This window comes from Phyllostomus discolor, chromosome 6 (assembly GCF_004126475.2).
Source record: "Phyllostomus discolor isolate MPI-MPIP mPhyDis1 chromosome 6, mPhyDis1.pri.v3, whole genome shotgun sequence".
Lineage (NCBI taxonomy): Eukaryota > Metazoa > Chordata > Mammalia > Chiroptera > Phyllostomidae > Phyllostomus > Phyllostomus discolor.
The window spans coordinates 107,176,806-107,200,790 of record NC_040908.2 but is presented as its reverse complement, the minus strand read 5'-3'; the positions used below and the strand labels follow the sequence as shown (position 1 = coordinate 107,200,790).

The 23,985-nt window shown below is 36.5% G+C and overlaps 1 protein-coding gene across 4 annotated transcripts in view; it reads right to left on the bottom strand.

The window, feature by feature from the left end:
• The window catches only part of NOX4 (NADPH oxidase 4), a 177,260-nt gene extending 155,522 nt beyond the window's left edge, over nt 1-21,738 (bottom strand). For 2 of the 4 annotated variants that reach the window (XM_036028698.1, XM_028517487.2), the window contains exons 1-2: nt 21,589-21,738; nt 20,844-20,939 (exon numbers count right to left, since the gene is read on the bottom strand). In XM_036028698.1, coding sequence (XP_035884591.1) covers nt 20,844-20,939; nt 21,589-21,645 — 153 coding nt within the window. In that variant the 5' untranslated portion in view covers nt 21,646-21,738. The other 2 variants (XM_036028701.1, XM_036028700.1) reach the window with 2 other exon arrangements.
• Between the last annotated feature and the right edge of the window lie 2,247 nt (nt 21,739-23,985).

The window sequence follows — 23,985 nt, the reverse complement described above, 5'->3', positions numbered from 1 at the left end:
CTAACCCTCCATGTGATGTCCATTTCTGTGGTTCTGTTCCTGTTCTAGATGTTTGCTTAGTTTCTTTCGGTTTTGCTTTAGGTGTGGTTGTTAATAATTGTGAGTTTGCTGTCCTTCTACTATACATGTTTTTTTCTTTATCTTCTTTTCTTAGATAAGTCCCTTTAACATTTCATATAATAAGGGCTTGGTGATGATGAACTCCTTTAACTTGACCTTATCTGAGAAGCACTTTATCTGCCATTCCATTCTAAATGAAAGCTTTGCTGGATAGAGTAATCTGGGATATAGGTCCTTGCCTTTTGTGACTTGGAAAACTTCTTTCCAGCCCCTTCTTGCCTGTAAGGTCTCTGAGATCAGCTGACAGTCTGATGGGAACTCCTTTGTAGGTTACTGTCCCCTTATCTCTTGCTGCTTCTAGGATTCTCTCCTTCATTTTTACCTTGGCTAATGTAATTATGATGTGCCTTGGTGTGTTTCTTCTTAGGTCCAACTTCTTTGGGACTCTCTGAGCTTCCTGAACTTCCTAGAAGTCTATTTCTTTGGCCAGATTAGGGAAGTTCTTCACAATTTTTTCAAATAAGTTTGCAATTTCTTGCTCTTCCTCTTCTCCTTCTGGCACAGCTATAATTCAGATGTTAGAACATTTAAAATTGTCCCAGAGGTTCCCTAAGCCTCTCCTCATTTTTTGAATTCTTGTTTCTTCATTCTGTTCTGGTTCAATGTTTATTTCTTCCTTCTGCTCCAAATTTTTTATTTGAGTTCCAGTTTCCTTTTCACTGTTGGTTCCCTGTATATTTTTCTTTATTTCACTTTGCGTAGCCTTCACTTTTTCCTCCATTTTGTGGCCATATTCAACCATTTTTGTGAGCATCCTGATTACCACTGTTTTGAACTATGTATCTGATACGTTGGCAATCTCTTCATTGCTTAGTTCTATTTTTGGAGCTTTGATCTGTTCTTTCTTTGGGGCCATATTTCTTTATTGCCATGTACTGTTAATGTTGTAAGGGGTAGAGCCTTAGGTATTCGCCAGGGTGAGGTTACTGTGTTGTGGTGCTATATGTGGGGGAGAGGTTCAAGAGGGATCAATGTGGTTTGCTTGGGTCTTGTCCCACTTTCAGTCACTTTCCCCTCTACCCACAAGGAAACTGGGTTCTTTAGGTGCTGCTTCCTGGGTAGGTGGGTTTGTGTACATTCTAGGACCCTGTGGGTCTTTCCAACAAACTCTCCTATGAGGCTGGGAATTCTCCCGCCACCACAATTCCCACAGATTTTTGCAGCTAGAGGTTTTGAGGCCTTATTTCCCCATGCAGGAACCCTGGATTGCACAGTTTGTCTCCCTCCCCAGTTGTTTCTCCCAGTTTATCTGAATGCAAATGTGGGACTGCCCAGTCCACCAGCTGCCACCTCACCCACCTGATCCTCTGGCCTCTGCTTTGCCATGCTATTCTCTCTGGCCTGTCTGCCCATCTCCACCCCTCCTACCAGTCTGGATAAATGTTTCTTCTTTAACTCCTTGGTTGTCAGACTTTCATACAGTCTGATTTTCTGGCAGTTCTGGTTATTTTTTGTTTTTAAATTTGTTGTTGTCCTTCTTTTGGTTGTGCGAGGAGACAGAGTGTATCTACCTACACCTCCATCTTGGCTGGAAGTGCTCTGTTTTTGTTTAAGTGATTAATTATGATCAATATATAAGAAAGAGCCATATAAATACAGAAATTACTACATAATACCTGATGCATTGGTATTTTGATACAGATTACAATGAATCTATAAATTGCTTTAGGTAGTATGAGCATTTTAATGATGTTAATTCTTTCTATCTATGAGCACAGTATATCCTTCCATATATTTGTATCTTCTTCCACTACCTTCTTCAATGTCTTATAGTTTTCCAAGTGGAAGAAATTATGCTAAGTGAAATAAATCAGAAAAAGATAAATACCATAGCTTTCAGGTATATGTGGAATCCAAAACAAACAAACAAAACAGAAACAAATTCATAGGTACAGAAAAACTGATGAGTGACAGACTGGAGGGGTGAAAAAGAAGAAGGGATTAAGAAGTACAAATTGGCATTTACAAATTAGTCATGGGGATATAAATTACAGCATACAGAGTATTACAGCATCAATAATATTGTAGTAACAATGTATGGTTCCAGGTGAGCATTAGACTTATTGAGGTGATCACTTCGTAAGTTATATAAATGCCTAATCACTATGTTGTAAACTCACTAAGAAAAAAAGAGACTCAGATAAACAAAATCAAAAATAAAAAAGGAGTTACAATGGATACCACAGAAATACCAAGGATCATACAAGGATACCACAAAAGACTATATGCCAGCAAATTCAATAACCTAGAAGAAATAGACAATTCTTAGAAATATATGATCTTCCTATACTGAACCATGTAGAACTGGTAAATCTAAACAGACCAATCAACAGTGAGGAAATTGCAACAACCATCCAAAACATCCCCAAAAGTAGAAGGTCAGGACCAGAAAGCTTCACTATCAATTTCTAACAAACCTTTGAAGATGTAATACCTGTTTTTCTCAAACTCTTTCAAAAAATTGAAGAAGAGGCGGTACTTCCTAACACATTTTATGAGGCCAACATATGCCAGTGAGAAAAACTCAGAAGGTTGAAACACACACACAGAACAACAACAATAACAACTATAGACCAATCTCTCTGATGAATACAAATGAAAAAAAGCTTAAAATGCTACAATACATTAAAGGGGTAATACATCATGATCAACTGGGGTTCCTTCCAGAGACACAAGAATGGTTTAGCATTCACAAATCAATGTATTAATGTGGTGCACCACATTTAAAAACTAAAGGATAATAATCATATGACCGTGCCAATAAACGTAGAAGAGCATTTGACAAGATACAAAACCCATTTATGATTAAAACACACAATAAGGTGGGCATACAAGTAAAGTACCTTAACATAATAAAGGCCAAACACTCAGCTAATATCATACTCAATGATAAAAAACTGAAAGCTTCTTCTCTAAGATCGGCAACAACACAAAGATGCCCATTCCACCAGTGTTATTCAACATAGTACTAAAGTCCTAGGCAGAGTAATTGGGCAAGTGAAAGAAATAAAAGGCACCTAAATTGGGAATGAAGAAGTAAAATGGTTGCTTTTTGCAGATGACATGATTTTTTATATAGAAAACCCTAGAGATACCACCAAAAAAAAAAAAAAACTATTGGAAACAATAAACACAGTAAAGTTGTAGGTTACAAAATCAATGTACAAAAATCCATTGCATTCCTATAACAATGAAATTTCAGAAAAAGAAATTTAAAAAAATCATTTTGCAACTGCAACAAAAAGAATAAAATACCCAGGAACACACTTAACAAAGGATGTGAAGAACCAACACAATGAAAACTATAAAATGTTTGTTATTAAAAGAAATTGAAAAAAAAACAAAAAGAAATGGAAAGTTATTCCATGTTCACAGATCGGAAGAATCAACATAGTTAAAATGGCCACATTACCCAAAGTAATATATAGATTTAATACAATCTCTATAAAAAGCCCCATGTCATTTTTTTAAAAATTTGTAAGGAACCACAAAAGACTCAACAGACAAAGCAATCCTGGGAGTAGTAGGGTGTAGGGGGAACAGAAAACAAAGCCAAAGGTATCACACATCCTGACTTCAAGTTATACTAAAAAAAGACAATAATTCAACCAGCATGGTATTGGCAGGAAAACAGACATAGACACCAATGAAACATAATTGAGAGCCCAGATATAAACAACTGTGTATCAGGAAGGACCCCCAAGAACTATTTTACTTATAAAATATTGTGTATTATTCTTACATGTTTAAACTTCAGTCACCTTCAAAGTACTTTCCATTTGATGCAATACACCTATTGAGACATTTTTTTCTACTCCAAACAATTTTTGAACTCCTTTTGATGCCTTTTATTGCCCCTGCCGTTTTTGTTTCACCTCTTCCATATCGGCAAAATGTTTTCCCTTGAGAAATTTTTTCATACTGGAGAAAAAAAAAATAAAGTCACTCAGGGTGAGATCAGGTGAATAGGGAGAGTGGGGCATGGAAGTCATGCCATTATGGGACAAAAACTGCTGAACACTCAGCACAGTGTGAGAAGGTGTGCTCACAAATCACCTATCATAAAATGGAAAACCCACTTAAAAAGTGTTCCAAAAAAATTTCACTGAAAGCCTAATGCAGCCTCTCACAACAACACCACCTGGCACACTGTTGCAGATGGGTTCCTAGATCACTCACATAGTAGAGGAAGCCTGTACTACAAGGGACCTAGCCTCCAGAAGATAATTCTAGGGGGGTTTGGGCCCCCTCATACATAGGCAAAAATTTTTCAACAAAGGAGCCAATAACATAAAAGAGGGAAAATAAACTCTCTTCAAAAAAAGGTGTTAAAAAAACTGGGCAGCCACTTGCAAAAGACTAAAACTCAGCTATTTGTTACTTTACACAAAAAATAATTCAAAATGGATCAAATACCTAATATAAGGTCTGAAACTATAAGTTACATAGAGGAAAACATGGGTACTAAACTCATAAATCTTGATCTTATGACTTTATAAAATTGACCTCAAAAGCAAGGAAAATAAAAGCAAAAATAAATGAATAGAACTAATACATCAACCTAAAAAGTTCCTGCACAGCAAAAGAAACCACCAACAAAACAAAAAGGCAGCCCACCAAATGGGAGAAGATATTTGCAAATAATGCTCCCAATAAAGTGTTAATGTCCAAAATATATAAAACCTCATACAATTGAACACCAAACAATCAATCCATTTTTAAAAATGGGCAGAGAACCAAAAGAGATATTTTTCCCAAGAAGACATACAAATGGCCAACAACTGTGATATATGAAAGATATATGAAAAGATGCTCAATGTCAGCTCCACTAGGGAAAGGCAAATCAAAACCACAATGAGATACACTTATTAGAATGGCTATTATTAACAAGACAAATGTTAAGTGTTGGGGAATCTCTGGAGAAAAAGGAATCCTTACTAACTGCTGGTGGGAATGTAAACTGGTATAGCCACTATGGAAGACAGGATGAAGGTTCCCCCCAAATTAAGAATAGACTAACCATATGATACAGCAACCTCTCTTCTGGGTATCTATCCAAAAATTTGAAAATATTTATTCATAAAGACATATGAGTTCTGTCTGGAAACAGTCCAGCCAATGTTAATACAAGAACAGTTTGCACAACACAATCCAATCTGGCAGCCAGGGAGAGTGGATTGGAATGCACATGCATGAACAATGACGACTTCACTACACTAGTCCTTGAGTGAGCATGTGTACTGTCTGGCCATCAAATTTAAAATGACTGAAAGAGTACAGCGATGAATCTGCATCAAATTTTGCTTCAACATTCCTCCACAGAAACTATTCACATGATTCCAAAGGCTGCACTATGGGTAACTGGTAACTGGCATCTTCATCATGACAATGCACACACTCATGCGTCATGTCTCACGCAGTGTTTTTGGTAAAACATCAAATCACCCAGATGACTCACCCCCAACCTACAGCCCAGATTTGACACCCTGTGACATCTGGACTTTTCCCAAAAATAAAATCATCTTTGAAAGAAAGGGAAGAGATTTGAGGCCATCAATGAGAATCAGGAAAATACAACAGGGCAACTCATAATGATTGGGAGAACTGTGTGAGGTCCCAAGGTGCCTACTTTCAAGGAGATTGAGGCATCATTGTCCTATGTACAATGTTTCTTGTATCTTATATCTTCTTCAATAAATATCTCTATTTTTCAGAGTACATGGATGGATACTTTCTGGACAGTCCTCATCTGTATCCCTACATTCTTTACAGCAGCATTATTCATGGTGGCCAAAATATGGGAACAATCAAAGTGTCCTTCCATAGATGATTGGCTAAAGATGATGTGATGCATATATGCAATGGAATACCGCTCAGCCATAAGAAAAGATGAAATACTGCCATTTGTGACAACGTGGATGGATCTTAGGAATATCATGCTAAATGAAATAAGGAAGACAGAAAAGGTCAAGAACCATATAATTTCACTCATGTGAGACATAAAAATGAAAGCAAAAATTGATCAATCAATACAAAAACTCATAGATACACAACAGTATGGTAGGTACCAGAGGAAAAAGAAAGGTGGGGACAGGTTAAAGTACAAATGCAGTCAAATATATGGCAACAGAAAAGAGACTTAACTTTGGGAGGCAAACACACAATGCAATTTATAGATGGTATATCATAGAACTGTACACTTGAAAGCTATACAATTGTATTAACCATTGTCACCCCCAACAAATTATATTTATTTTAAAAAGAGGTGAAATAAGCCAGTTGGTAAAAGACAAATATCATATGATCTCACTTGTAAATAGAATCTACTGAACAAAATAAATTAATGAGCAAAAGAGAACCAGAGGCACAGAATCATGGAATAAACTAATTAGTCTACAAAATCCATGTTCTTCTCACTATATTATAATGTTGCCATTAATAAGCTGGAATTTTTGCAGGTGTTGCTATATTTGAAATTTAAATTAATAGTTTTTCCTTGCTTGGGAAAAGGCAATAGCAGACACTTGGTTTTAACTAGAATTAGAATGAATGTCATTCAAGACTTTAACAAATTAAATTTTATATATCTAAAATCTGTGGATTAAACAAAATGCATTTTCTTCTTTAAGTATGACATTCTCAAGCTTTAAAACCAGTACATGTCCAACACATGTTTCTTCAGGCAAACCAAAACTAAGGAAGCCTTGTAGATCCATTATGATCCAGGAAACTAAACTTTTCCAAGAATATCATTTGAATTATTCTTTCACTGTCTTATGTTTTAAATAATGTACAAGATCAAAATAGCTTAAAAGTTCAATGTTGGGTACCACATAGGACAAGCCAAAGCCCAGCCCCCAGAAAAATTCTGTGGTAGGTAACAAATGTAATACAGACAATGTCAAAGAGCAAATGCCATTTCTCAAGCAGAAGTTTTATATTGAAGTTCTACATTCTTGTGGTTTAATATGAGTCATTGTTTTCCAAATGGAATCCATTAGTATAGACCACTGCTGATATTTGCTTGGTTTTCCCTCTAGATATTCTGTGCTATGAAAATAAAAAAGAAAATGTATTTTTACCTTTATTTTCATAACTAAAATCACTTTATAAATGTGCTTTAGGGCCTAAGATTTTCAATCCAAGAGAATTAACAAAGCTTAAAGGCCCAAAGTAAATTATCAAAAGTAACTTGGCCAACGAAAACTACCTTATCTCATCTGTGTTCTCAATAGGAGGTTCTTATTTTCTTGTTCCAAAACTGTCTCTTCCTAGGGCACCTCACCACCCCCTTGAAATCCATGCTCTCATTGGAGATGGGGAGACACAAAGTTCACTAAGGATAAGACGCTAATTGGAAGGGATGTAAAAGAGAGTATGTCAGTGGAGGAGATGGAAGATAGCAGCAGAGTAGGTGGAAGCCACACTAACCTCTTCTCAGAACCAAACTGGAATTACAACCAAATTTTAGAAAAATCAACCTGAACACTAGCTGTAGACAAACCTTATAACCAAAGACTTACAGAAACTACATCACCACAATGGGACTGGTAGGGAATGCGGAGGCATGAGAGGATGGTAGCCAAAGTTATGGAGGGATATTTCGGCAGTCAGGGAGATTCCTCCTGAAAAGTGTGGAGTATAAACCACAAACTGGGCTCCCCAGCCTAGAGCACAAAAACCAGTAAAGGAACTCAAATAACATCCATCTGTGAAAACCAGCCAGGTTTGTGTCCACCAGGAAGAGACAGCTAGAGACCAAGAGAGACCCTTGAAAGACCAACACACAAAATTTCATTTGCAGCCACTTACCCTGGACTCTGGAAGAGGGAGGGCAGAGCAGGCTAGAGTCACATGAGGAGAGGCTGGCATTGGTGGCTCTGGGGAGAGAGCTGAAGGGTCACCTGCCAGGATCCCTGTGCTCAGTCATTCCCCTTACTGCAGAACCCATTTTCTCAGGCAGCCCATTCCCCCTTGAAGTAGAATCAGCCTAAGGGGAAGAAATAGCCCCATCCATAGGAATCTCTCTCCCCAGGCGCTGTGGAGCTAAAGCCCAGCTGCTGAGGCATACACCTGGAGGCACTTTCCATGATTAATCCTAACAGAAAGCCTGCAGGCTGAGGCAGATCACTGGGAGTTCTACTTTAGCTGACGCTCCAACCAGAACTAGTGCTGGTAAAAGCCAGCCTTGGTGCTCAGCTTGACCCTTTCACCACACACCCAGGCCCAGCAGAGAGCCACAAGCTGTGGATCACTGATAGCTTCCAAACAGGTTGCCCACAGCCAGCCACAGGCAGCAACTGACAACAGTCTGCCTGCACCAGAGTCTTTGAAGATCTACCTAATACAAAGAAACAAACACAAAGAGGCAGACAAAATGAGAAGACAAAGAAACAGGCTCTAAACCAAAGAACAGGAGAATTATACAGAGGAGCTAAATGAAATGGAGGCAATTTATTAGATATAGAGTTTAAAGTAATGATTATAAGCATACTCAACGGTATGAAAAAAGACATAGAAATTATAAAAACAGACCAATAAGAAATAAAGAATGTAAATTCTGGAATAAATAATACCCTGGAAGGAATAAACAATAGGTTAGATAAGGCAGAGGATTAAATCAGTGATTTCTAAGACAAGATAGAAAAAAAAAAAAAAAAAACCCAAGCAGAGCAGCAAAAAGGAAAAAAAAAAAAATAAAAACATAAAGAGACTTTTAAGGGATGATTGGGACACGGAGCATAACAAATTCACACCATGTATTTACCAGATGGAAAAGGGAGTGAGCAAGGGATCAAGAACCTATTTAAAGAAATAATGACCAAAAACTTCCCTAATCTGGTGAAGAAAGAAGACACACAAATCCGGGAACTGCAGAGAGTCCCAAAAAGATGGACCCAAAGAAGCCCACACCAAGAAACATCATAATTAAAATGGTAATAGCTTAAAGACAAGGAGAGAATCTTAAAAGCTGCAAGAGAAAAGCAGTTAGTTACCTACAAGGGAGTTCCCATAAATGGCCATCTGCTCTTCGAAGAGAAACATTTTAGACCAGAACGAATTGGTATGAAATATTCAAGGTGATGAAAAGCAAGGACCTATAACCAAGGACACTTTACCCAGCAAGGCTATCATTTAAAAATGAAGGAGAAAATAAGGGGCTTCCCAGACAAGAAAAAGCTAAAGGAGTTTGTTAACACCAAACCAGTACTGCAGCAAATTTTAAAGGACTTGCTTTAAAAGAAGAAAAAGAAAAAAAAAGAGGAAAATAGTTAAAAACTAAAATGGCAATAAATACATAACTATCAATAATCACCCTAAACATAAATGGCTTAAATGCTCCAATCAAAAGACATAGGGTAGCTGAATAGATAAGAAAACAAGACCCATATATATGCTGCCTCCAAGATACCCACCTCAGAATGAAAGATACACACAGACTAAAAGTAAAGGGATGGAAAAATATATTTCATATAAATAGAAAGAAAAAAAAGGCTGGAGTAGAATACTAATAACTGACAAAATGAACTTTAAAACCAAGTGTCTAGTAAGAGACAAAAAAGGAAATTAAATAATGATGAAGGGAATGACCCAACAAGAGGATGTAACCCTAGTAAACATTAACGAACCCAACATAGAAGCACCTAAATATGTAAAGCAAATTTTGATGGACATAAAGGGAGAGACTGATTGAAACAAAGTCATAGTAGGGAATTTTAGCACCCCATTGACTTCAATGGATAGATGTTCCAGACAGAAAATCAACAAGGAGACAGCAGCCTTAAATGACACACTAGGTCAAAAGAATTTAATTGATGCTTCAGAGCATTTCATCCCAAAGCAGCAGAATATACATTCAAGTGCACATGGAATGTTTTCTGGGATAGACCATATATTAGGACACAAAACAAGTTGCAATTTTAAGAAGATTGAAATTGTATCAAGCATCTTATCTGACCACAATGCTATGAGACTAGAAATTAATCACAAGAAGAAAACTGAGAAGTACACACAGACAAGAAAGCTAAACAACATGTTATTAAACAATGAATGGGTCCAATGAATGGGTCAACATGAAGGAAGTTCATCAAGGAAGAACTAAAAAGATACCTTGAAACAAATGAAAATGAGAATATGACAACCCAAAATCTGTAGGACAAAGCAAAAGAAGTCTTAAGAGGGAAATTCATACCATATAGGACTATATCAAGAAACTAGAGAATGCTCAAATAAACAATTTAACTTCAAACTTAAAGGAGTTTGAAAAACAACAGCAAAGCCCAAAGTGAGTAGAAGGAAGTAAATGAGAAAGATCAAAGCAGAGATGAATGAAATAGAATCTAAAAAAAAAAAATACAAAATATCAATGAATCCAAGGGCTAGTGCTTCAAAAAGATAAACAAGATTGACAGAACTTTAACCAGCCTCATCAAGAAAAAAGAGACAGGAACCAAATTAATAAAATCAGAAATGAAAGAGAGGAAATAACAACTGACACCAAAGAAACACAAATGATTGTAAGAAAATATTACAAACAACTATATGCCAACAAATTGGACAACCTGGTGAAGATGGATAAATTTCTAAAAACATACAATCTTCCAAAACTCAATCAGAAAGAATCAGAGGATCTGAATAGACAGATGACACCAACTGAAACTGAAGCAGTAATCAAAATTCCAACCAACAAAAGCCCTGGACTCCATGGCTTCACAGGTGAATTTACATTCCAAGAACTAACACCTCTCCTTCTTAAATGGTTCCAAAAAATTCAAGAGGAGAAAAGACTCCCAAGCTCATTTTACAATTATCTTAATATCCCTTATGAACACACCATAGATGCTAAAGTCCTCAACAAAATATTAGCAAACTTAATGCAGCAAAACATCATAAAGATTATATACCATGATCACGTGGGATTTATTCCAGAGATGCAAGGTTAATACAACAGTTATAAATCAATAAATGTGCCTTGGCTGGCACGGCTCAGTGGATTGAGTGCTGGGCTGCAAAGCAAAGGGTTGCCAGTTCAATTCCCAGTCAGGGCACACACCTAGGTTTACAGCCAGGTCCCCAGTAGGGAGTGTGTGAGAGGCAACCACACATTAATGTTTCTCCCCCTCTCTTTCTCCCTCCCTTCCCCTCTCTCTAAAAATAAATAAAGAAATTCTTTAAAAAAATCAATAAATGTGATACACCATATAAGCAAAATGAAAGATAAAAACTACATGATCATGTCAATAAGTGAAGAAAAAGCATTTGATAAAATCCAGCAATGATTTATGATAAAATCTCTCAGCAAAGTGAAAATAGAAGGAACAAACATAAATATAATAAAGACCATATATGACAAACCCACTAGAGCATCATATTCAATGGGCAAAAACTACAAGCATTCCCCTTGAGATCAGGAACAAGATAGGGATGTCCACTTTCACTTCTTTTTCAATATAGTACTGAAAGTCCTAGCCACAGCAACCAGACAAGAAGAAGGAATAAAAGGGATCCAACCTGGAAAGGAAGAAGCAACACTGTCCTTACTTGCAGATGACATGATACTGTACATAGAAAACCCTAAAAATTTCAACAAGCAATTATTAGAACTGATAAATGAATTCATTAAAGTAACAGGATACAAAGTTAATATCCAGAAATCAGTTGCATTTTATGTCCCAATAATGAACTATCAGAAATGGAAATTAAGAAAAAGAAATCCCATTCACAATTGCTTCAAAAAGAATAAAATACCTAGGAATAAATTGAAGCAAGGATATAAAAGATCTGTACTTGGAAAGCTGTAACACACTGAAGAAATAAATTTAAAAAGATACAAATAAGTGGAAGCACATACCACATTCATGGATAGAAAGAATTAACATGATTAAAATGTCCACACTACACAAAACAATCTGTAGATTCAATGCAGTTCCTATTAAGATAAAAATTATGTATTTCACAGAACAAATATTTTAAAAATTTATATGAAACCAAAAAGACCCTGATCTTGAGAAGAACAAAGTTAAAGGAATCAATCTACCTAATATCAAACTACACTATAATGCCATAGTAATCAAAACAGAATGGTACTAGCATAAAAACAGACACAGATATCAACAGAAATAATTGATTGCCCTGAAATAAACCCACACCTTTAGAATCAATTAATATTCGACAGAGGAAGCAAGCACACACAATGGGCTAAAGATAGTTTATTCAATAAATGGTGTTGAGAAAACTGGGCAGATATGTGCAGAAAAATGAAACTAGATCACCTTCTTACACCAAACACAAGAATTAACTCAAAAGGAATTGAGGAGTTCATTGATAGATTCAAAGCCATAAAAACCATAGAACAGAATATGGGCAGTAAAATCTTGAACATTAATCATAGCAATTTTTTTTCTGATATATCTCCTCAGGCAAGGGAAACAAAATAAAAAAATAAGCAAATGAGATTATATCAAACTAAAAAGATTTTGCACAGCAAAGGGAACCATCAACAAAATGAAAAGACAATCCACAAAATGGAAGAACGTATCTACCAATACATCTGATAAGGGGTTAATACCCAAAATTTATAAAGAACATAAAACTCAACACCAAAAAAAAAACCACAAAACAAATGGTTCAATTAAAAAATGGGCAAAGGACCTGAATAGACACTTCTCCAAAGAGGACATAGAGATGGCCAATAGTCATATGAAAAGATGTTCAATGTCACTAGCCATCAGAGAAATAGCTAGTGGTTTGCACATTGTGGTTTGCAAAATTAAAACCACAATGAGATATTACCTATCATTTGTCATAATGGTTATCATCAATAAATCAGCAAACAACAGCTGATGAGGATGTGGAGAAAGGGGAACACTTTTGTGGGGAATATAGGCTGGTGCAGCCACTGTGGAAAGCAGTATGGACTTACCTGCAAAAATTAAAAACAGAAGTGCCTTAGCACCCAGCAATTCCACTTGTTGAAATTTAACCAAGAAACTGGAAACACTAATTCGAAAGAACATAAACACCCCTATGTTTATTGCAGCATTATTTGCAATAGCCACAATATGGAAGCAGCCCAAGTGTCCATCAGTAGATGAATGGGCAAAACTATGGGACCTTTACATAATGAAATAGTACTTGGCCATAAAAAGAACATTTTACCCTTTGCAATAGCATTGATGAACCTGCAGAACTTTATGCTAAGTAAAATAAGCCAGTCAGAGAAAGACAAACACTATATAATTTCATTCATATGTAAAATCTTCTAAACTGAACTAACAAGTAAAATAGAGATAGACTCATAAACAGAGAGCAGGATGACATATTTGTGTGAGGGGGGTGGGGTGGGTAGAGGAGTCAAATAAAAAGAAAAAGGATTCATGGACAGGAACAACAGTGTGGTGACTGAGGCGGGAGGGAGTGGGTGAAGGTGCAAGAGGATATAAGTAGGCTAAATGGTAACTGAAAAAAAATAAAAAATAAACTATTAAAAGTAATAAATAAATAAAAGAGAGTATACTGAGGGAAAAAATAAAGTTAACTAAGAAAACCAAAAGTACAGCATGAGAAAAAAAAAAACCTGTGTGGATCACTACCACTTCAGATCCTTTCAATGGACCTGAGTTTCCCAGATTATATTAAATAAAATTACTTGCAATTTGGAATCAGCTATTATAAAACCCTATCATAGATAAAAGAATATAGCCAGAAAGGCTTTCATCATAATTTCATTAATTTATATTAGTGTTGGAGCACCCACTCTAAAAACGAAAGTCAGATATATAAAATGCTTTCACACTGTGAACACCACTCATCTCTTCTTGCCTCAATGTCTATATCAGACCTCTAATATTCTTGATGTGTCTGAAGACCTTTAATGATTTCTAAACCCATGAAAACCATTAAAGTATTCCTCACTTTACTCTGTAGACTATGTATTGGATTTATTTATGCATAGATAAGAGTCATTGTTAAATTCTACTTTCCCATTTCTAAAAATGTAAACAAATTCTACTGATCATGAGAAGTCATCTTCTCCTTAAATCTGTCTACTTTTTCTTTAGTCCCATTACTACAATAGAATGCAACAAAAACTACTTTTTGCAAGAGTAACTTTTTATGACATTTTTTGACTTTTATCACTTTACACAGTTGCATTAAGACAGGGAAACTAAGAGGTGAAGTAAACTCACTCCCCACCTAGGTAATTTATCTTTATATTTGGCTCACTTAGCTCATGGCTTAACAAACTTATTAATTACTACAAGTAACAGGCCTTCAAGATCCCACTTAAGTAGACAACACGGTACACACTGTAAAGCATACTGGATGCTAATGGCTATATAACACTTCTCTGTAACGAAGACAAAATTTTCCCATTCCTCTGTCCAAACCATCCTTTTTGACTGCTAGATCTCTGATAATAGTACCATGGCTGGAGCCCTAAAATCTGGGAGGAATGTTAGAAACAGTATGTGATAACAACCAATTATTTTTTTAACATCTGTGATGCTTTCAGTTCTTCAAAGTAGTTCTGTACCCGTTAAATCCTCTAATCCGCAGCACATACTTGAGAGATAAGAAGGGGAGTTTCATCACATTTTATCAGGCACAGAACAGCTAAGTGAATTGTTGTATATGACATAAAGAATGAGAGAAGAGGAAAAGAAAAAGAAAAGCTGGCATTTTTGGAACTTTTATTATATAATGAGCTTTATGCTAGGAACTTGAATCCGTAAGAAAGTTATTTATAATTTCTATACTTTAGCTTCCTCTTATATAATAGAACCTACAGTGTAAATTAGATAAGACACTGACACTGAAGGCATACAAAAAATGTAACACAATCTGGCTCAAGAGAACATTTCAATGAATGCTGAGTTTAACTATTATTATTATTTGGTTAAATTTTCTTTAAGTTTCACAAATAATCTTGTGAGACAGGCATTATTTCCCTTGTTCATCTGTTTAATATTCCAAGGTTTTATGAAGATTAATGCTCTTTTGAATGAAATGCATTATACCTAAAGCTGAAATTCCATTCAGCAATTATTACCAAGTTGCCATAAATTTTTTGCTGATTACAAATATCAGCAGATAGCCTTCCTTCGTCCAGAAGGATCAAGGAGGCAGCCAGAGATCAACTAAACAAAGGAATGTTTCCCTGTCCTAATGCCATCTGCTGTATGCTCAGTAAGTTCCTTCCATCTTTATATTTCTCCACACATCTTTTAACATTTTTACTTATGAACATAAATAATTTATAATATTACTGTTTAATACTAATTTATAGTATTAATGCCATTGAAACTAAATAATATTATTTAATATTTACAACAACAGTTATCTTTTGCTGAGTGCATATGCACCAAGCGCTAAGCATTTCACATGCAATTTTTTTTCATGTAATCTTCACAACTAACATAGGAGGAAGGTTTAAGCCTAACTATACAGATGATTTAAACTTAGGCTCGGGCAAGTAATTTGTCACAATCATAAGGGAGATAAATGCCTGAGCCAAGACTCAAAGTCTCCTGTAGTTCCAAAGCCCATGATCTTGTCAAAAAGGAATTAGAATTGTTTGATTTCTCCCCCCACAATTACCCAGAAACCTTAAAAATCAAATTTATGATCAATGCAATGCTTCGCATGATAAACCAGAAACACTGACTAACATTAGAACACCTACCATCCACACTGAGCTTTCTAGCGACTCTACAAAGGTGTTTAACTATACCAAGTTGATCTGTCAAATTAGAATAATAAACTAGAACAATCCCCAAGGTCCCAATAACATTCCACAGTTCAGCAGGCTCTTCTCCCTTAGAATGGGTGTTCTCCAGGAGAAAGCATACAATATACAGCTTCCAGCTCTGTGAGGAAATAAGTTGCTGTTATTTGAGCCACCCAGTCTGTAGTCCTTTGTTATGGAAGCCTGGGCAAATTAATGCGATAGGTATCAGGATACCTACTCACTGTACAAGTCTGCCTCAAGCTTAAGAATAAGAGAAGAGAACCCTTGTGCACTGTTGGTGAGATTGCAAATTGCTGCAGCCACTATGGAAAACAGTATGGAGATTCCTCAAAAAACTAAAAATTAAGTGAGATTATAAAAGGACAGAGCACACGATTAATAAATTATAATAGTTGTTATTAGCTTGAACCACATGAAATGGCTGATACTTGATTATTTCTGTTCTATCAAATGGCAATTCCATATGGCTTACCCTAAAGTTAATGTTGGATAAAGGCAGCATGCACCATGGTTAAGAATATAAGCTCTAGAACCAGGATGTTTAAGCTAAAGTCCTACCTCTGTCACTCACTAGCAAGTTACAGAACTTTTCTAGTTCAGTTTCATAGCTGCAAAATTAGAATACCTACTCTATAGGACGACTGAAAAGATTAAATAAATTAATCCAGGCAAAACTCTTAGATTAACACCTGATACTGCCTTCAATGAATGTAACCTGCTATTGATATTATTAATAATTAAATGAAGAAAGTACATTTAAATATCTCTGAAATTAATTCCAATACCTAATTCTATGCTATTTTGATAAAAGAGAAATAAACAGTGGCCATTTAAATGTATAAAACAAAGAGGCTAAACATTAAGTGCTGAAACACTGTGGAATCAGGGCTTATTTAGATAAAAATGTCTCATAATACCTCAACAGTTTGTCTGAGTCAAGTCTAAAACAACTGGAGTGCTAAAAACATGTGATCTTAGGGATAAATCAATATTTTTTAAAACCTCTTAAACCGCTAACATCTTTAAATATTTCACATAGGAGAAAAGCTAGAGGTCCATTAAGTACAGAGTTTAATATGTTCTTGCGTAGGTTCATAGACTTGTTCATTATTAACAGGCTAAATATTGGGCTGACAGGGTCAACACACCAGAATGGTAACAAACCCAAGAATTCAGTGCTGATAGGGTCCAAACCACTTCAACCTCATTTTTGTTTTTGGTAAAATGAAGAAGAAATCTAAGTGAAGATAGCAAAGCTCTCTTCCAAATCTAAAATTCTACAGTCTCTATCATAGACTAAGAATATAATGACCTCACCAAAGTAATATAACCCATTTTGCCTGTCAATAAATAGGAACTAAATTGTTTTTAAATATCAGAATATTAAAAAGAAAAGGAAACAAAAAATACACTTAGGCAAAAATATCTCATATTGAAACCACGGTATTTTGTGCAATAAAAGGAAAAAGTTAATGATCAATCCTTTTCTGAAATTGACAGGAGGCATATATGCCTTCTCAGCAAAAGTAAAGTTGCCTAGGCCAGCAGTGAAACCAATACTGACTTAAAATCCTAGGTCCCTTGGTCCAGGGACTCCAATCTTTCACCATAAGAAACTCCTATAACATCAGATTTCTTTCTCTGAAATATGTTAATTATAATATAACTCCCAGGACTCTTGAGAGGGTAAATCAGTTAATGTTTCCAAACCACTTGAAGGATAATGATTGACCAAAGAAAGATCATCACTGTGAAATCAGAAAAAAAAAACAAAAAAACAAAAAAAAAACCCTCAATGCTCACAACATTCTTCTAATTACCACAGGTATCTCAGGAAGAGTTTAGAAAAAAAAAAACTTCATAACAATCTAGCAGGTCTAAAATAATAATTGTAAGACAAAGCAAAAAAAATTCTCATCATGGCATCATAAGAATAACTGGATTAAAACTGAAGTCCATACACATATGTTAGTTTTGGGAGAAAGATATAAAACAAAGACATTGAATCTGCTATGATAAAACTCATTCTCTTCTCAAATTAAAATGTTTATATCAATTAAATTATACTCTTTAACCATTAAAATGTCAGAAATACAACTCACATAAGTGGATATGAATATGAAGGATTTTATAAATGGTATTCTCAAATTGCTCTGAGATTTCAAAAAATTTAAGAAATTAAATTTCTCAGAGATAGTCATAACACATTAGTACTTTCCACTAAAGTACAAGCAACTATATTTTCCATTCTTTGAAAATAAATAAAAACAGATTTTTTTTCCTTTCTTTTTCTTTTAAACATCAATGTGTGGTTGCCTTTTGAGCACCCCCTACTGGAGATCTGGCCCCAAACACAGGCATGTGCCTGACTGGGAATCCTTCCAGTGACTCTTTGGTTCACCAGCTGGCACTCAATCTACTGAGCCACACCAGCCAGGGCCAGATTTTATCTTAAGTAATTAATTGAGTCCTTTATCGAAAAGGTAATGTTACCTTAATAAATTTAATTTTTAAAATAGTTGTTATGGGAAGATGGAGTAAGTTATTGTTTGGTTGGTTGGTTAGTTGGGATGTTGTACTGGCTTCCCTCAAAAGACTTTTTACCCCCGTGTATAATTTTAAGACTCCAATATTCACAGCATGGCCTAATTAAACATCTTCTAGGATGTACACAGTCTGATTAGCACATTAACTCAAACATAAACCAGCCATGACCGTGTTGCCTCCAAGTCTGGATCAGACCAGTCTGGGAAAAAACAATCATAATGAAAAGTGCTAAGACATACTAATTCTAACATTATTTTATTCTCTGTCACTTAAGACCTTCTTTTCCAAGTCAGTTCTTATGCAATTTTTTTAATATTTGATTTTGGTGTGAGAACAGTCACCTGGCATACTAGTGATAAAAATGAATACTTCAGTTCTGAAAATTAAATAGCTTTACCTTTATTCTCAAAGGCTCTCACCATAAGATTAGAGAAAAGTCAGAGATATTTTTATAATTACCTGCCAATAATTGGAGTTCAGAGCTCTCCCTCCAATATCATTTCCTATTCTGGACAGGGGGAGCAAGATGACTACCCATATTCTGATGTCTTTTTATTGTGTGAATTGGTGGCTAGTTGTTTGCTTTAAAGCAGAGTAAGTGCAATATGGACATTATGGTAGGAATATCTTCCCCCACAGTCTACACTTGTGCTACCAAAAATGGTGGCCACTAGCCACACATGGCTAGTGAGCATGTAAAATATGTGTGGAGCCATGAAGGAAATGAATTTTTAGTTTTATTAATTTTATTAATTATAAATTAAAATTTAAAAGCTGATACTCATTTATTATCAGAAAAGCTTTAAATATGTTTGAAACAACTTGAATATATAAATATACTATATCACCTGTAAAACTTTATAAAATATAAACATAGGTGCCCATCAGTAAATGAGTAGATCAAAAAACAGTGGTACATTTACAGAATGGAATACTACACAGCGGAAAGAAGGAGATCCTACCCTTTATGACAGTATAGATGGAATTGGAGAGCATTATGCTAAGTGAAATAAGCCAGGTGGTGAAAGACAAATGCCATGTGATCTCAGCTATAAGTGGAACCTAAATAACAAAACAAATAAATGAACACAACAGAATCAGAGACATGAAAATAAAGAACAAACTGACAGTGACCAGAGGGGTGGGGGGAATGGGATAACAGGACAAAGAAGAGGAAGGCATAAGTCAAAGAACATGACCCATGGGCATGGACAAGGTGTGGGGGTAAGATTAACTGTGGATGGAGGGGGCCAGAGGGGTGGGGAGGGGAGAGCAATGGGAAAAATGTAGGACAAGTGTAGTTGAAAAACAATAAAAAAGGAAAGTAAAAAAATATCTAAACATAGGTCAGTATTTCTGATCAAAATTTAATGACTGAATTTTGATGTGCCTAAGTATATAAAACACAAGGTATATTTCAAAGAATAGACAAAAATAATGAAAAATATCTCATAGTTAAATTTTTTACATATTGACCATATTTTGAATACTTCAATCTATTATAATGCTTTGGAAATATTATTTTCAATAAAATATATTATTAAAGTTAATGTCACTGGATTTTTGTTTTTAATATGCTACTGGGAAATTTTAAATTACTCATATTTCTTTTGGGCAGCACTAATAAAGAATAATAATAGTAAACAGTGTCATAAATATATGAGATGGGCCACTGAAGGTTTAGAAAATCTGTGTAGTGTGAGAAAAATGCCAAAGAGCAGACAGCACTGCATTCAAATTCAGCTCTGACACTGACCATCCAATGGTACTTGAGCAAGTCATTCAGCTTCCCTAGCCTGTATTCCCCCAAGTGTAAAATGGGAAAAATAGATTCCTGGCTTTAACAAATTATTTGTAAAGTACACAGTGTATCATAAGTTTAAATAAACCATTGACTAAATAGTTGTTTTGCAATACAAAGCAGAGATTTCAGACAACTACTAAGAATGAACTGCTTCTCAATGTTAGTTAATAAATACTGCATCAGACACATATTTTGTGAGAAATGGCAGTAAAAGGAAAGACTGCAGATATCCTCTGGATAAGCTTATGGTCAGGCTGAAGTCTTGATTAGTGAAAACAAAAAGCCTGCCACTAGCTGGTCCTCCTGGAGAAGCAGATCCTTCAGGGCACTCTGCAGCTGATAAGAAGTAGCCAATTTTCTCAGGCACCACCAGTAGCCTGGTCAGACAGTTTCATCCACTTCACTCTAGCAGACAATATCTTTGGTTCTTCACAGAGTAAAATCATTTTAACCCAGACAAGTATAAATGAGAAATCAAGAAAACTTGATCACTTTAGAGAATAATCAGTATTTCATAGTGTACAACCTATGTTTCTTTGATGAATGGAAGAAATAACCAAAAATTGTAGCAATGTCTGCCCACATTAAATGCATCCACCAGGTCACCCAACTCCCACTTACCCCCAACATCTGGTGGAGGTAGTGATACTCTGGCCCTTGATTATACAGCAGGAAGGATTTCCAGAAAAGCAAAACGTTCAGGGAGAGCCAGATAAGCTAAATCATACAAAAGGAGAAAACAAAAATGAAACATAGCATTACTTGATGAATGGAAACATTAAGTGTTTTCCTTGGACACAATACTTTCAATGAAATTTCAATTAGTAATTGAAGGAAGTAATTTCAATTAATCAGCAAGTTGAAAAAAAAAACACTAAGAAAAACAAATCTGACCTCCCTCAGTCCCTGCACCTAAGAGTAAGCATTTGGCCTCACAACAGGTCTTCTGAGTGACCTGCAGACATCCCCAGCAGTGCAAGATAGGAGTAAGAAATAAGTGACATCACCATGTCCCAAGAGTTGTGTATTGTTAAACTATATCATCAAGCAGAAACAATCTAGGAAAAGAGCAAAGATAGGAAGATGTTCAAAAGAAGATATTCTTAAGAAAGAACAGTGTTCATTAAAGTCATCCCTTCTCCCTCCATATCCACTCTCCCATCAGTGTATAGGAAAGTTTTCATGCATTGGAGGAGGGATGGGATCATTATTGTCTGCAGGTATTAACAGCGGGAAGCTTTATTAGTTGAGAATGTTCGAATTAGAGGCAAAACTTCCATGTCCAGCTTCCCACCCGCGCACGCTCAGAGAATGAATCAAAATTGCTGCACAAGAGACCCAACGCGCGTTTGGCCCGCCATCCTACCAGGCAGAGGTGTTTAACCCCTTCATTGGCCAGCCAGCTTCTCCAGGACACAGCCATGCCGCCAGGCCCACCGTGCAGTGCTCGCCTCTCGCCGGAGAAGGTGCAGCTGCAGCCGAGACAGTGGTTACGGCAGCGCCGGTGGGGCGGGTCAGGACAGGGAGGGGGCGGTGGTCAAAGAATGAGTGGAAGCCCAGAGGCTGGCGCTGAGCCAGCCGGGCGGGGTCTGCGCCTGGGAGCTGGGTCTTCCGGGCGCGGCAGCTCCGGGCCACACTGGGGCTGCACTGCCCACTTGGTGGTGGAGCGCAAGTTCCCTCGGCCCAGCAGCCCAGGCTGCGCTAGGCGGCTCTGCCGTTCCCGTTCCTTTGTCTGGGGACCAGCCTCTTGTGGCGGCTGCTGTTCAGGATGCCCTGGGCTGGGAATTAAGAGGTGTCCCGTAGCCCAGCCTCCCAAACTTCGAAAGACAAAGATGTGGAAAACAATACTCATACTTGAAGTGGAGACCCTGGACTCCCTTCTCTGTGTGTGTGAACGAACACACATACCTAGTTCTTTTGGAGAGGTCGTCCACCCTACCCCCCAACCCCCCCACCCCCAAAAAAGTTCAACTCAAAGAGACTTGGTAACGAAATCAAGGCCGGAAATAGTCTTTTGTATACTAGCGTCCCCTTCTCCCAGATGCGCTTTCAGCCTCTCATCCCACCCTGAAACGTCGTCCCCTTCTCAACCCATACCTGGAACCTTCCTCCACTTCCCTCTTCCCTATTTCCCCATCCTTACTCCAACTCACATTGACGCAAAGCTTAGAAAATTCTGAATAAAATGAGCACAGAAGTTAAGGGTTAAAGCTTACGTAATTCTTAGGGGCTTTAGGGAAGCTCTCATTCACTCTATTTAGGAATTTGCATTTTACTACCTAGTGTCAGAGTCTGTTTATTAACCAGAATCCTCTCAAACCTGTATCAGAGGCCAGGTGAAGGGCGAGAAGAGTGTGGGATTGACACAAGGTACCTGCCTTACACTGAAAAATATCAGTGTTAGGGAAGAGAAAAGAAAATCATTCATGTAGAAGAATATCTTATGAAAAGTAAGTGTCAATAAATGTTTGTTAAATCAGAAACTTCCCAACATTGACGACTAACCAACAGTGGAAAAAATAAACAATTAGCAGCCTAATCTCATGGCCTTCAAGCCCCCTCTTTTTTTAAAAAAAAAAACAATACATTTCACAATACATGACATAATATATAATTGAAACTAATATTTCATAAAATCACACTTTCTTTACCAAGTGCAATGTAGTTATATCAATTAATTTCATGAACTGATTAATAACTGATTCAATTTAAAGCTTGAATGCTCCATAGCAAATCCCAGTTATATTTCACCAAGTTATCTTTCTAATAGTCTGTCTCATCTTTTTGATATATGACTTTCCTGTTTCATGCATAATCAAATCCTGAAAACTGCCTAAAATTCTTCCTGGAGTACTCAGGGAACATGTTATTTATAAATTACACCCTGTGTTCACCCCATGTGACACCTAGGCACCAGAAAAAGAGCAGAGAGCCCAAGGAATTTCACCACCGGAGAAGGTTCAGATTCTAGGACACACTGGTGCTCCTCAGATTATGCCCCTGTGTAGCCAGGCCAGCGCCATAATCTCAATAGATGGGAGGCAGGGAGGGCCTGAAAAATGGTTTGGTTCTTGTCATCAGTTGAGAGGAGTGAAGCAATTGAAGAATAGTAGAATAAAACACATTGTTTTAAAAGTTCAGCTACTCCCAGGGGGGAATAAAGTCTAGCTCGTACTGTCAACATAGGTGTCAGGCATTATCCTTGTTACTTCGTGTACAAAATCTCATTCAGTTCTCATACAATAGCCATGTGGCTGTCAGTGCCACCACGTTAAAACAAGGAAACTGAAGCTAAAAGAGATTGAAACACTTTCTTGAGGGGGTGGGAGAAATGGGGAGATGTCGGTCAAAGGGTACTAACTTCCAGTTATTCAATGAGTAAGTTCAGGATATCTAATGGACAGCATGTTGCTTATAGTCAAAATACTGTGTTATATACTTGAAAATTGGGAAGAGAGTAGATCTTAAAGTGTTCTCACCACACAAAAGAAATGTTAACTATGTGAGGTGATGGATGTGTTGGCTAAAGCTAGTGATGGCCATCATTTCACAATGTATGTGTATCAGATCAACACAATGTTACATGTCACTTATATCTCAATGAAGCTGGAAAAATATCATGTTAATTAAAATAACAACATTGTAGTAAAGATGAAAAATAAATAAAAAAGACACTTGCCTGAAATGTTAAAACAGTATTTGTTTAGGACTCAAACAACCCATAATCAGATACCTTTGTGAAACCCTTTTGTAAAATGACGGA